This window comes from Podarcis tiliguerta (genome assembly GCF_965153285.1).
Source record: "Podarcis tiliguerta genome assembly, chromosome: 12".
NCBI classification, from domain to species: domain Eukaryota; kingdom Metazoa; phylum Chordata; class Lepidosauria; order Squamata; family Lacertidae; genus Podarcis; species Podarcis tiliguerta.
Window position 1 is genome coordinate 7725752 of NC_139545.1, and position 14783 is coordinate 7740534.

Below are 14783 nucleotides of genomic sequence, written 5' to 3' on the forward strand. Positions count from 1 at the left end.
TGGCAGCTGTCTGGGAACAGATTCAGGGCGTTGGGGCAGAAACGCATTCATACAACTAGACTACTGCCCTGGTGAATTGTTTCTGAGAGTCTTTCTCTCATGAGGTTGAGCCAAGATGCTTCCTCATGTTGTTATCCCACTGACAATCAGCAAAATGGGGGGATTTCAAGTAATTTGGGTGATGGAAACGAGAGTCTGCTGTAAGACTCTTGTTAAGAAAACAGAAAACAAATGTGGATGCTCTCATTATGGACTACTATTGGCCAGTATTTTATGTTCCACCCTTGAGTAAGGTAGTGGAAAAGGTGGTCTTTGGGGGATTATACTGCTTTTTTTGGAGGCATTCCTGTCTGATATCTAATGTGGCTTGGGGACAGAACTGGCCTTGGCCACATGGGTGGATAACCTGTGTTGAGGAATGCTGAAGGACTTATGTCCCATTCTATGGTCTTTGGTCTGTGGGGTGTTTCAGAATCCCATTTGGTCCCCTGTGTCCATAAACGAAGCTACTGGGAGACGTAATCTAGACGCTTGAGCTAAAGTGTGTGGATGGAAATGAAATGCCTATGTTTGGTAAATATCCATGTTTCTTCATCTACATAGAACGTATCCATGTGTCTAGTACCAATACGTTTATGACTAGATCATTTGTTATGAAGCTTATTGTTTAAAAGAGACAAGGTATTTCCTTAAAAAACAACAACCTCTCTCTCTCTCTCTCTCTCTCTCTCTCTCTGTGTGTGTGTGTGTATGAGATTTTTATCCACTCCAATCATCTCATTATTAGATGTACAGTTGGCTCTTTATATTGAAACACTTTATCCATACAATTGCAAGGATTAGTTTTTTAAAATTGATCATGCTATTCAGGACTGCTCATACTTACTAGAAACCAGAGTCCATCCAGTTGCAAAGGTTTTTTTCTTTGTGGTCCACTAAAAATTAGACACAGCAGAATATTACTTATTTTCTTATGGTTCTTTCTTCCCCTCCATTTTATTCTCACAACATCTGCAAGGTTGGTTAGGCAAACAGATTGTATCTGGCCCAGAACCAACCACAAAGTTTCATAGTTACTGATGTGACAGGATGTGAACCTGTGTCTTCTCATGTCTATTTGGCTAGAATGTGACCAAACAACTCAATTGCCATACTGTGGCTGTTTGATTCCCCCCACCCTGCCAATGAAGCAACACAACTATCTACTGCATAACTGTTATGTATTGTTTGAAATATGAGTCTGAAGGTTTCATCTGTAGACAATGCACAAGAACATCACTGCACAATGAGAACATCTACAGGCCCTAAGGAGGTTCCTTCACACTGCAGTCTCACTCCTTCCAGAAACTAGGAAAGCATGAGTATGGGAAAGAATCATGTCATGGAGTCCACCAACGTGACACAGAGTACAAGTCAATACATGTCTACTTAGAATAAGCCCCATATAGTCCAGTGGGACTTACTCCCAGCTAAATATGAATAGGATGGCCACCACAATGCTTCTGATTTTCATTCCATACCAAATTGGCTCCCAAGTGAGGAAGATAAAGGACCTTTAGATACTAAGATCTTAAAACACCTCATAGAACCTCTTACCAAGTTGTGGTGGAGAAAGAGGCTTGTCTACCACAGCTTTTGGAGCTGGAAAATCTTCACCCAGTTGCGTCCATGACATTTGGGTTGATGAAAGCAGTCCTCTCTTCTTTTCAGTGTCAATATTGGTTCCATGGCGGTGGGATTCCGAGAACATCTCAGTGTAAAAATGAAACGGCTTTTTAAGAAAAGACAGAACGAAGATCAGTTTAATCTAGTGAATGAATGATTGACAACCCTGGATGAAGCTGAAGAAGTTGTGGGGAGGAAGAGCTGTAGGTAAAAGAGCAGAGCTTGCTCATATAATCTATAAAAATGTTATCAACACAAAACAAACAGGAGCCCCCCCCTCTCTTTTTTCGTTTTCTATTCCTTCCTTCCTTCCTTCTTTTTTGAAGCACAGGTATTTGTGCCCTCTGGTGTACATACCCTAGCAGTTGGGTCCATTTAATTGTTTAAACAATTGTTTCATTGTTAATTAACTTGGAGCATAGAACCAGTGAGCTTTGCCAGATGTGTAAAACACTCCTGAAGAATAATCTCCTGTGGTCAGAAACATGGGGAAGTCACCTGCCCCACTCTCACTAAACGGCAGCCTTGAGGCTAATCAGGAGAAATATTGAAACCCCATCCCATCAACTTAATGTCAGCCGCCCAAAGCTGGCTGAGATAAAAAGCTCTTACACCACTTGGCTGAGTGTTGAGGAAAAAGTGCTCGTAGTATCCATGGGACAACCACACCAATTCACTAGGCTGATCTGATATTTTATGAATGAAGATTCATGCCGCCTTTGGCTCACACACGCGCTCCAACTCCCTCCTTTCTCAGTTTGAGACTCACCAGCATAAAATCTGGTTTCTAAAGTGGGTTTACAAGGCAAGCACAAACCACAAGTTATTGATTTGAACAAGGCGGCAAACTATGGGGTTTTGAAAACCAGGAAAGAATAGAGGCTCCTTGAAGGCTCATTAATGTAACCTAAGAAAAGGTTTAATTTTGTATCTGAATCAGCCTCAGGATACATTGGAAATGACAATTGCCTACAGAAGAAGCCCTCAGCCTCAAAACAACTGCAAAGTGGGAAGGAAGAATGACAGACCCTACCAGTGTCCTTATTTTCCAGGGATAGTCCCGGATTTACAGAAGTCATCCCAGTTTCTGATTTGATCCTGGAACATCCCGTTTTTCCTTAGGACATCAATATTTTCATCAGAGAGATGTTGGAAGGTATGGAGTTTTGCCATCCAAGCCGATGAGATAAGTATACAACTTTTAGAAGACATCTGAAGGGAAGGCAGCCTTGTATAGGGAAGTTTTGTAATGTTTAATTATGTTTTTATACATGTTGGAAGCCACCCAGAGTGACTGGGGCAACTGGTTGCCCCATCAGATGGTCGGATAACAACAACAACAATAATAATAATAATAATAAATTTTTATTTATATCCCGCCCTCCCCAGCCGAAGCCGGGCTCAGGGCGGCTAACAACACTAAAATAGTGCAACATTATAAAACATTATAAAAAATTAATTAAGATCAAATTCAAAATTGATGGCAACCATAAACTAAAGTTTTGTAAAGATTGCCAAAGGAGGGAGTCAGGCTGCACCCTGACCAAAGGCCTGGTGGAACAGCTCTGTCTTGCAGGCCCTGCAGAAAGATGTCAAGTCTTGCAGGGCCCTAGTCTCTTGTGACAGAGCGTTCCACCAGGTTGGAGCCGCAGCTGAAAAAGCCCTGGCTCTGGTTGAGGCCAGCCTAACCTCTCTATGGCCTGGGACCCTCAAGATGTTTTTATTTGAAGACCGTAAGTTCCTCTGTGGGGCATACCAGGAGAGGCGGTCCCGTAGGTACGAGGGTCCTAGGCCGTATAGGGCTTTAAAGGTTAAAACCAGCACCTTAACCCTGATCCTGTACTCCACCGGGAGCCAGTGCAGCTGGTATAGCACCGGATGAATGTGATCTCGCAGCGAAGACCCCGTAAGGAGTCTCGCTGCAGCATTCTGCACCCGCTGGAGTTTCTGGGTCAGTCTCAAGGGCAGCCCCACGTAGACAACAACAACAACAACAATAATAATAAATGAATAGGGCATCCCTATTTCCATTGGAGAAATGTTGGAGGGTATGGAATGGGGATGCACAATAGATGCAAACGTCTTAAGAAAAAATTAACAGTGTGAATAAAGCAGCTGGTACAAGGAGAGTTCTAGAAAAGAATCAGAAAACTAAATGGGACAATGTCATCAACCTGAATAACCAGCTATCTAAAGCAGAATTCACAGGGTCCTTACAATGTTTTCTGACTGCCTGTTTTTTAACTGTAGTGTACTGTCTTAGTGTAACTCAGGGGTAGTCAACCTTTTTATACCTACCGCCCACTAATGCATCTTTCCTGATGGTCAAATTTCCTTACTGCCCACCAGTGCTCGATGGAAGGAGGATTCAGCTTGTGCCGTAGTACCCCCTACCACCCACCTAGAACCCTGAAACGCCCACTAGTGGGTGGTAGGGACTAGGTTGACAGCCCCTGGTGTAACTGGAAACCTCTGTGGCAATGACGCAACAAAATGTTGACATCGACTGAAATGTTTATAGAGTCCTGGGTAATCACCTCCCTTACAAGCAAATTTGATCTACACGTTACCTGCCAAGTTCTTTTTCTGTACATAGAAAGGATTGTGTGAATCAATCGTGTGACAGCAGAACTACATCAATAGTATTAGGAATTACAGTGGTACCTCGGGTTAAGTACTTAATTTGTTCTGGAGGTCTGTTCTTAACCTGAAACGGTTCTTAACCTGAAGCACCACTTTAGCTAATGGGGCCTCTTGCTCCTGCCACGCCACCGCCACACGATTTCTGTTCTCATCCTGAAGCAAAGTTCTTAGCCTGAGGTACTATTTCTGGGTTAACGGAGTCTGTAACCTGAAGCGTATGTAACCTGAGGTACCACTGTATCAGCATAGAAAAGTTGACGTAGTGTCAACAAGAGTTATCTTAGCATATCAGAAGCAGTAGCAAAGAAGATTTTAAGGTAAAGGTAAAGGTACCCCTGCCCGTACGGGCCAGTCTTGACAGACTCTAGGGTTGTGCGCTCATCTCACTTAAGAGGCCAGGGCCAGCGCTGTCCGCAGACACTTCCGGGTCACATGGCCAGTGTGACAAGCTGCATCTGGCGAGCCAGCGCAGCACACGGAACGCTGTTTACCTTCCCGCTGGTAAGCAGTCCCTATTTATCTACTTGCACCCGGGAGTGCTTTCGAACTGCTAGGTTGGCAGGCGCTGGGACCGAACGACGGGAGCGCACCCCACCGCGGGGATTCGAACCGCCGACCTTTCGATCGGCAAGTCCTAGGCGCTGAGGCTTTAACCCACAGTGCCACCCGCGTCCTAAAGAAGATTTTAGAACAACTAAAAACATTAAGACATGTGCTAAGAAATGTAAATGTTACAGAGACTGTGCCATGGATATAATACTTGTGGTTCGAGGACCCGACCCCCGCACCGTGGAAATGAATAGACAAGGACACGTGATATATGGTTTATGGGCATGGAAAGGCCACAACTTTATTGGTTACAGCAGTGAAAAGGTATTGGCTTAGGCATTGGATGTCCACCACAGGGGTTGAATCACCAGTGGGCGGAGCCTGTTGATGATAATACAACTATAGGCTCTCCCCTGACGTCACCGGGGGTCGTGCCATGGCCTCCTGCCAAGCAGGCATCGGACAGAATACACGACCGCCGGATTCCTTTAACGGAATACCCAAAATTGAAGGCGTAGGCGATGGCCACACCTAGCCTTCCAACACACCACAACACCATAATCCAATGCCTAACCTACCCACCAATACCACGAAAGTTGTGACGATTGCTACGAGGTAGGCGAAAAAACCTCATGGCCTACTGCCATGCGGAAAAACTCCTACCAGGCCCCCCGACTAACCAGGGCGACCAACCTAAGGTCCATAGCAAGGCCGAGGCCCTAAGCTAAAGGGAGTGGAGGGTGGGTGACTCTCGGCGAGACGAGGAGGAAAGAGGCCGGGGAGAGGGCTGGCGCTTCGATTTAAGGTTAGCTGGACACGCCCCCCCAGCGGCACCCGATTGGGTGCCGGCTGGTGGGCGGGGCGCCAGCCAGGTGAGCTTAGGAAAGCAGGGGGCGGTTGCCCCCTGCTAGGGGCGGTGCTCGGGCTCCCGCCCACAACCACTCCCCTCTCTTTCAGGGAGGAGAGTCTTTGTGGTTCGAGGACCCGACCCCCGCACCGTGGAAATGAATAGACAAGGACACGTGATATATGGTTTATGGGCATGGAAAGGCCACAACTTTATTGGTTACAGCAGTGAAAAGGTATTGGCTTAGGCATTGGATGTCCACCACAGGGGTTGAATCACCAGTGGGCGGAGCCTGTTGATGATAATACAACTATAGGCTCTCCCCTGACGTCACCGGGGGTCGTGCCATGGCCTCCCGCCAAGCAGGCATCGGACAGAATACACGACCGCCGGATTCCTTTAACGGAATACCCAAAATTGAAGGCGTAGGCGATGGCCACACCTAGCCTTCCAACACACCACAACACCATAATCCAATGCCTAACCGCCACACGAGCCAAAGGCTCGCCGCCAATACCCTCACAGCTGCAACCAATCCCTAACACTACCGATGATGCTGTCAAGCCACAGGTCATTCCCCAGGTCTGAGAGATGAACCCCGTCATCTCGATACAAGTCCATGTTGCCAATCCGAATACGATCATGCACAATAACTTGGCCATTCCGACAGCGCACCCAACGGGACACGGCCCGGTTCAAAGTCTTTCTGATTTTCTCAATGGCCATACAACTGTAAGCTCCGCGCCAAACAATCCGCTTCAGGAGGGAGGACCAGAACACCATTGTTCCGGGACACAAGACAGCAATCTCATTCAAATCATTTCGAATGTTCCATGACAAGTCCGCAGTTCTTCTATCAACAAGGTCGTTCTCCCCCAATTGAATAATAAGGATGTCGGGAGGGCCAAACGTGGCCACTTTCACCCTCAACAACGGCATAAGCTCCTGCCAACGCATGCCTCTTCTGGAAAACCAGAAACAACGTACTCCAGGATGCAGCCCAAGGTTAGTGGTGAGGCCAGAACCACACGCACTTGCGCGGGCCCAGTGAACTATACTGTGGCCACAAATCCACACAATCTTTTTGACGGCAGCTGAGGATGAAAAGGAAAAGAGGAACGGTAAGTCGGAGTAATGGGTAAACGCAATCTAATGGATATAGGCTTTATACGCATCGGATTTCCAACGGCCCATCTCCTTAATCCTGTCTACTGGCAAGCCCAGACGAGCCGCTGTTGTTGCGGCGCCAATCCTGAAGGAATGGGCTGCGTAATCGTGCGATGGTAACCCACAAGCACCAATGGCCCTGCGTAGCACCCTCGTGAACTGGTGTCTGAGTAAAGGGGACCCATCCGCATGTACCAGCAGCGGGCCCGGGCCGGGAGGCCGGAGGTGGAGGAACCGTCTGGTGTCCTTTACCGGGCATGGGCCCTTCTCAGCTGATGCTGCCAACTTCACCAGCACTCCCCTACCCGCCTGGTCTGTTTTTGACTGACGTATATGCACCGACATGGACCCATCCCCCAGTTGCACGTCTTCCACTAGAAGGCCGCGCCATGAGCCGTTTGCACTAACCTCGGCTACTACCTCCCCTACGCGCAGGGCCCCAAAAAATGCAATCGCATATGCTGCGGAGAACATGCGGGCCTCATACTTGGACCAGCAGATGGACCTCAGATTTAAACGGATCTGAGAAAGTAAGCCATACGATATAGGCTTACGGCCCCTGGCCCTAGGAGGTTGCAGCCTACTCCATCCCTCTATGGCTCGGCGAACTAGGAAGTCACTGCCTGGGTCAGACGAAAACGTGGCTTTGGTGAAGAAGCTAATGGCAGCTACGTGAATCTTAAGGGTTTTTGGGGCCCGACCCAGATCATCAAGGTGGGAAAGGTATCTTAGGACGTCGTCGGTGGACGGTGGCACACAAGGGCCGGTACCGGATAACCCCATCCTGAAGCCCAGGAAATCGCACCAGGCCTTCTTGTAAGACCTGAGGGTGGAGGTGCGATAGACGCTAACACTCCCTTAATCACTTTGCGTCTCCAACGTTCCACAGGTGCTCCGGAAAGGGTTCGGGCAACAGTTGCGCTCCAGGTGCAAGCGACCGGAAGCGAGGCATCTGAAAGCGAGACAAAGCATCCGCAATATTATTATTGATACTGAGTACAAATTTGGCCGAAAAGATTATGTTATACTCGAGGTACCGGAGCACGAATGACCGCAGGAGGGCCGCTACCCTCGTAGATCGAGATGACTGCCTTTCTAAGATTTTCGCCACTGCCTGGTTGTCGGTTCTGAAGCATACCCGACGATTTTGAAACTCCTTCGTCCAGATGTGCACCGCGACCACTATCGGAAAAAACTCGAGAAAAGTCAGGTCTCGCGTGATAGCCTCGCCCTGCCATCCTGCTGGCCACCGCTGAGCACACCATCACCCCCTAAAGTACACACCAAAACCTAGCGACCCTGCCGCATCCGATTGGACCTGAAAATCTGAAGTTAAGTTAAGAATATCCTGCCATAGCGAGACTCCATTATAATTATCTAAGAAGGTCCCCCAAACATCCAGGTCTTCCTTGACCGATTTCGGGAGTCTAACCCTGTGGTGCGGATGATTGAGGCCTACTGACAGCCTGGCCAAGCGGATGCAGAAGGGGCGTCCCGGGGAGATCACCCTGCAAGCAAGGTTAAAATGACCTAATAGGGACTGGATCTGCCTAAGGGTAATCTTTTTTAGCAGAAGGGTGGGCCGGATTATTTCCCTAAGGCTGTCAATTTTTTCCCCAGGTAAGCGGGAGGATTGAGCTAACTCGATGCCCAGATACGTGAGGCAAGTAGTGGGTCCCTCTGTTTTCTCCGCTGCAAGAGGAACACCCAAGTCCTGCGCCAAGGCCGCAAAGGCCTCCAGCAGTGAGGCGCATTCCCCAGAGGCGGACCTCCCCATGAAGAGAAAGTCATCCAAATAGTGCGTAACCCCAATGGAATTTGTTTTAAATCTTAAGGCCCAATCCAAAAAAAGGTGCTAAATGTTTCGAAAGCTGAACAGGCTACAGAGCAGCCCATTGGCATGGCCTTATCCACATAATATTTACCTTGAAATATGCACCGGCAAAAGGCGGAAAGCCGATTCAATATCGCACTTTGCCAAAAGCGCCCCTTGACCAAAACTCCTGATCAATTTAACCGCGTGATCGAAGGTGGCATACTTCACCGAGCATAACTCTGGTGGAATGGCGTCATTTACTAAGCCGCCCTTCGGATAGGATAAATTGTGAATTAGCCGAAATTCCCCGGGATTCTTCTTCGGCACGATGCCCAAGGGCGATATATGCAGGTTTGGGAAGGGTTTTTGTTGTTGTTGCTGCTGTTGTTTTTGTTTGTTTTTTGTTTGTTTTGTTTTTTGTGTGGGTTTTGTTTTGTGTGTGTGTGTGTGTGTGTGTGTGTGTATGTGTTTTGATACTGTAAATGTCAGGTTTCAGTTTCACTCTAGCTAGAAATAACTGCTACATATGCAACATGTTCTAGAAGATTGCCAAAGGTGAGCTCTTAGCCAAAGCGTTATCCACTTCAGTGAAGTGTTATTTCTCACAAAACTAGCAATTTGTTTACTAACTATACATGTTCCCTAATATGGTTAACGGACTGAAATTATGCGATTCCGACTGTTGGGCTTAAAGGCTTACTAGATTCTAGGACGGAGGACAAAATCATTATTGTACTTCTTTGCAATTTTGCCCACAGCTGCCCTGCTCATTGGGAGAACAGGGAATGGATCTGGAACACTTCAAAGCTCCCATGTGTCTTCCTGTTTGGGCTGTCATTTTGTTAAAGCTGTGGTCTTGCTCTTGTAGTTGATCTGGGAGAAAGGCAGGTTCCCCAGGAAAAAATAATTCCTGTATGAGGTGTTATGGAATGATACATTTGGTTGCCTAATAATCTCAAAAGGGGGGTGGGTCTGGGAAGGGGTGCCTCTGTCTGGAGACCAAGCAGGGGCTAAGTGGCGGCCCTGTTGGGTTCATCCCATAGTGTATGCCATAGTGTGACTCCAGAGGCAGAGCTAGCTGCTCTGGCACCCAGAGTGGCACACATGGTGGGGTGGGGCTAGCTACCCATGGGGCGGGGCGAGCATCCTTTCCCTTACTGACTTCTGATTAGTAGAGTCCTTTGCGGTTAAGGAGCCAACTACTAGGATTCTAAAACCCTCTGAGAAACCCTTCCAAAGATAGGATGCTGCACTTCCGTCCGGATGGATGGACAAGTGGTTGAGGAGAGGAGAAAGCTGAATTTGAGAAAATGCTAGACCCAGAAGGACTTTATCGATGGTTCCCTGCTGCGGGGGTTTGTCTGGAACTAGAGTGGTGAAAGCCCCGACCTCCCCGAAAGAGCCGCTTCCCTTTGTAACACACTGTGGTTGGGTGAGCCCCTGCGCATCTCTCACACTCGTGCGGGTACTTACAAGACTGCCATTGGCATTGCCCTTTATTGAATTACCCGCACACCTTACGTTTAAATCCTTCTAAGGTCCAGCTTTCCAGTGCGATACACCTCTGATGGCTTCTTCTCGACATAAAGGGTGTAAGCCATTCTGACTCGTCATCACCGGCTGATGAGGTGCCTGATTCTGGAAGCTAGACCCTGGGCTGCTTATTCTGCAAAGAAGAACTGGAAGCCACCGGGTTATTTATACGGGCCGGCAGCCTCCACGCAGGCGCCCCGATGCGGTTCTGAAAGTCAGTCATCACCGAGCAAGGCTGAGACCTAGTTTGCACAGCCACCGTTCCTGACTGAGGGCTTGGGCCTGCACCTGGGTTGTTTAAAGGCTGGCCACTGGTTTGCGAAACAAGGAAGTGAGAAACACAAGGCAAAAAGAACTAAAGAATAGCTAAGAGAAAGCGCTGCTCAACCCACGCTAGAGAGTAATAAATCAATAAACGGCAGGCACAAACACACGCTGCAAGCACACCCACACCCACACAACTTAAAATCAGAAAGGAACAGGAAAAGGAACCCTGAGGATCATCTAGTCCAACCCAGGCAATGCAGAAATATTCAGCTGTCCCATACAGGGATCAAACTTGCAACCTTGGCATTATCAGCACCATGCAGTCACCCAGACCAGCCACGCAATTGGACAGGCAAGGGCAATAGAGGGGAATTCACAGGGTCCTTACAATGTTTTCTGACTGCCTGTTTTTTAACTGTAGTGTACTGTCTTAGTGTAACTCAGGGGTAGTCAACCTTTTTATACCTACCGCCCACTAATGCATCTTTCCTGATGGTCAAATTTCCTTACTGCCCACCAGTGCTCGATGGAAGGAGGATTCAGCTTGTGCCGTAGTACCCCCTACCACCCACCTAGAACCCTGAAACGCCCACTAGTGGGTGGTAGGGACTAGGTTGACAGCCCCTGGTGTAACTGGAAACCTCTGTGGCAATGACGCAACAAAATGTTGACATCGACTGAAATGTTTATAGAGTCCTGGGTAATCACCTCCCTTACAAGCAAATTTGATCTACACGTTACCTGCCAAGTTCTTTTTCTGTACATAGAAAGGATTGTGTGAATCAATCGTGTGACAGCAGAACTACATCAATAGTATTAGGAATTACAGTGGTACCTCGGGTTAAGTACTTAATTTGTTCTGGAGGTCTGTTCTTAACCTGAAACGGTTCTTAACCTGAAGCACCACTTTAGCTAATGGGGCCTCTTGCTCCTGCCACGCCACCGCCACACGATTTCTGTTCTCATCCTGAAGCAAAGTTCTTAGCCTGAGGTACTATTTCTGGGTTAACGGAGTCTGTAACCTGAAGCGTATGTAACCTGAGGTACCACTGTATCAGCATAGAAAAGTTGACGTAGTGTCAACAAGAGTTATCTTAGCATATCAGAAGCAGTAGCAAAGAAGATTTTAAGGTAAAGGTAAAGGTACCCCTGCCCGTACGGGCCAGTCTTGACAGACTCTAGGGTTGTGCGCTCATCTCACTTAAGAGGCCAGGGCCAGCGCTGTCCGCAGACACTTCCGGGTCACATGGCCAGTGTGACAAGCTGCATCTGGCGAGCCAGCGCAGCACACGGAACGCTGTTTACCTTCCCGCTGGTAAGCAGTCCCTATTTATCTACTTGCACCCGGGAGTGCTTTCGAACTGCTAGGTTGGCAGGCGCTGGGACCGAACGACGGGAGCGCACCCCACCGCGGGGATTCGAACCGCCGACCTTTCGATCGGCAAGTCCTAGGCGCTGAGGCTTTAACCCACAGTGCCACCCGCGTCCTAAAGAAGATTTTAGAACAACTAAAAACATTAAGACATGTGCTAAGAAATGTAAATGTTACAGAGACTGTGCCATGGATATAATACTAATCGTATAAGAATCTTAAGCATGTTGTGGCACAGGTTGGTCTATTTTTGGAGGCTTGTGCATCTGGATAAAAAGAAATTGGCTCTCTTTTCTGAGACAACACTTGTGCATACTAGATTTGATCCAGTGTTAATAGCAAAATCCCTATTGCCAAGATACTATTATACACTTGTTCTCATAGTAGACCATGAACCTTAATTTACGAGAGCAAAATCCCCAATAACAATCAGGTGTCGGACATCAGAGAACATTATGCTGCTGAAAAGAAAAGGGCTTTGCGGAAATAATAGACGGTGCTCATGGAAAACAATATAAAAGAAACCCCCAACATATGCAGGCATAAGATATAGGGACATAAAGCTATAAAGGCCGTATCATCACATATGAGCCAAAATCATAAAATATATAAATATGAGCAGCTGGAGCTAGAAAAGCAAATCTGGGAATTGGAGGGGGGGGGAGATTTAACTTAACCAGCAACTTATTGCTCCAAGAGGGTAAAATTGTGAAAGCACTGCCAGAGGCCCCAATTTCAGTCCAGGAGCGTGGAGTAGTTTGCTGGGCTCTTCATTTGATAAAGGCTCTATGGATAGAGCAAAATTACCTTGGGAGATTATTGGCTCATCTTAATACGAGCGGAATATCCTGGAAGCTGATAATGGAACAATCTAAAAGACAAAGGACTCAACCCTAACACTTGACCCTTAAGAAAGGACATACAAACAGCTACACCAGATCAACATTGCCCAGGGTTGTGGGTATATGCGGTATTGCACACCGGTGCTTTACAAAAGCAGTTCCTCTTGATTTTTTTTTTTTATCTTGATATTTTATTAAGGATTTTCTTGTTTTACAGAAGTAAGTGTAATGCCTCGTTGTTGTTTTTCCATGTAACATTTTTACAAATCCATTTCATTTGTTGAGGCATTAGGGGGAGAAGAAAAGAAAAAAGAAAGGGGGGGTGGAGAGAGGGAAGATGGAAGGGGGTGTGGTCGGGTGGCGGTGTTTCTATTATGTTTCATGTATGTAGAGTTTGGGGTCAGCGTTGTTTGTGTTGTTCACTTGTGTTCCTTTGGTGGTGAGAGAGGTTGGGGTTGGCCTAGGGTGTGATTGTTTGCTTGTGATTGGCTGTGGTGATCTTTGTTTTCGTGTGTGAGTGAGGTGGGTGGGTGTTTTGGATCAGGTTAGCCATATTGATTTGTATGCTGTTGGTGGATTATTGTCATTGTCCTGTTGGGCTGTGTATGTGATAAAGCCATACCGGGGTGAAGGCGTCTTCTTCTGTTTGTCCTCGTGTCAGTTTCAGTTTATTAGTTAATTTTTCTAGTAGGGCTGTTTCCCATACTATTTGGTACCATTGGTCCATACTTACTCCTGACAGGTCTCTCCAGTGTCTGGCTATGATGCTTCTGGCTGCTGAGAGTAGGTGGGTTATGAGTTCTTTGTGGTGTAAATGGGCATTGTTGTCTTGGAAAATGTTTAGTAGGGCCAATTCTGGGGTGATGTCTATTACTTGCTTAGTTATTGATAATGCATTGTGAGTGGGTGCAGAGAGTTGGGAAGAGAGAGATAAAGGAAATTAAAAGAAACCATGCTTGAGTTCTGTGTCTCAAAAGCTTGAAGATGACTGCTCTGGTGTGCCCACCAAGTTCTGTGTCCCCTGTACTAAAAAGAATGGAGAAGATACCTGCATATATTACTGTAGGTACATTTTTTTAAAAAAGGTAAAGGACCCCTGACAGTTAAGTCCAGTCACAGATGACTCTGGGGTTGAGGTGCTCATCTCACTCACAGGCCAAGGGAGCCGGCGTTTGTCCACAGACAGTTTTTCCGGGTCATGTGGCCAGCATGACTAAGCCACTTCTGGCGCAATGGAACACCAAAACCAGAGCAGCGCATGGTTCGAGGAACCTATTTATGCCCATGGACGTGACCCAGAGCTTCCTCTTTCGGCGCGTGAATTCGGAACCCGCCCACTTCTCCCTACTTTTAGGGCTTTGCGCTTGACCTTGCTATGTCGTCGTGTGTGGTCTGTCATTGGGACAGGGGCATGGCAGGAATTTCCCCCACTTGGCTGATTGGCTGTTGCCATTTGGGTTTCGCCTGCCGTGTAGCAAATCATCACAACTTTTAAGGTTGCGGATAGGCTCTGGTTCAGGTGACAGGGATGCCACAACACCTGATTGGTAGGTCCCTCGAAGCTGGGTGTAATCTGGCCAATGGGACACAGTGCAAATGGTTCAAGGGACCTATTTATGCCCATGCACGTGACCCAGAGCTTCCTCTTTCGGCGCGTGAATTCGGAACCTGCCCACTTCTCCCTACTTTTAGGGCTTTGCACTTGACCTTGCTATGCCATCGTGTGTCGTCTGATGTTAAGACGGGGGCATGGCAGGAATTTCCCCCACTTGGCTGATTGGCTGTTGCCATTTGGGTTTCACCTGCCGCGTAGCAAACCATCACAACTTGTAAGGTTGCGGATAGGCTCTGGTTCAGGTGACAGGGATGGGAGAACGCTCTCGCCATCCCTATGTGAAGGGTATTCCGTTAAAGGAATCCAGGGACTCGATGGTTTGGTCAACCCCTGAGAGGGGGTTGTGCCCGTGCCTGAGTCCAGGGGGACATTTGGGTGGTGGAGTTAGCCTGTTCCTAGCTTTCTGCTTATCCAGGTGTTCACCCTTGGCTGACCTATGCTGGAACCCTGGGTCAGCGCTACCTGCA

General features: G+C 47.6%; 1 protein-coding gene across 3 annotated transcripts in view; it reads right to left on the reverse strand.

Annotated features, from left to right (window-relative positions):
• ITPRID1 (ITPR interacting domain containing 1) overlaps positions 1 to 14783 on the reverse strand; it is a 74444-nt gene that overhangs the window by 46388 nt on the left and 13273 nt on the right. For all 3 annotated transcript variants that reach the window (XM_083407012.1, XM_083407011.1, XM_083407013.1), the window contains exons 2-3: positions 1597 to 1771; positions 887 to 935 (exon numbers count right to left, since the gene is read on the reverse strand). In XM_083407012.1, coding sequence (XP_083263138.1) covers positions 887 to 935; positions 1597 to 1750 — 203 coding nt within the window. In that variant the 5' untranslated portion in view covers positions 1751 to 1771. The remainder of the gene's footprint in view (positions 1 to 886; positions 936 to 1596; positions 1772 to 14783) is intronic.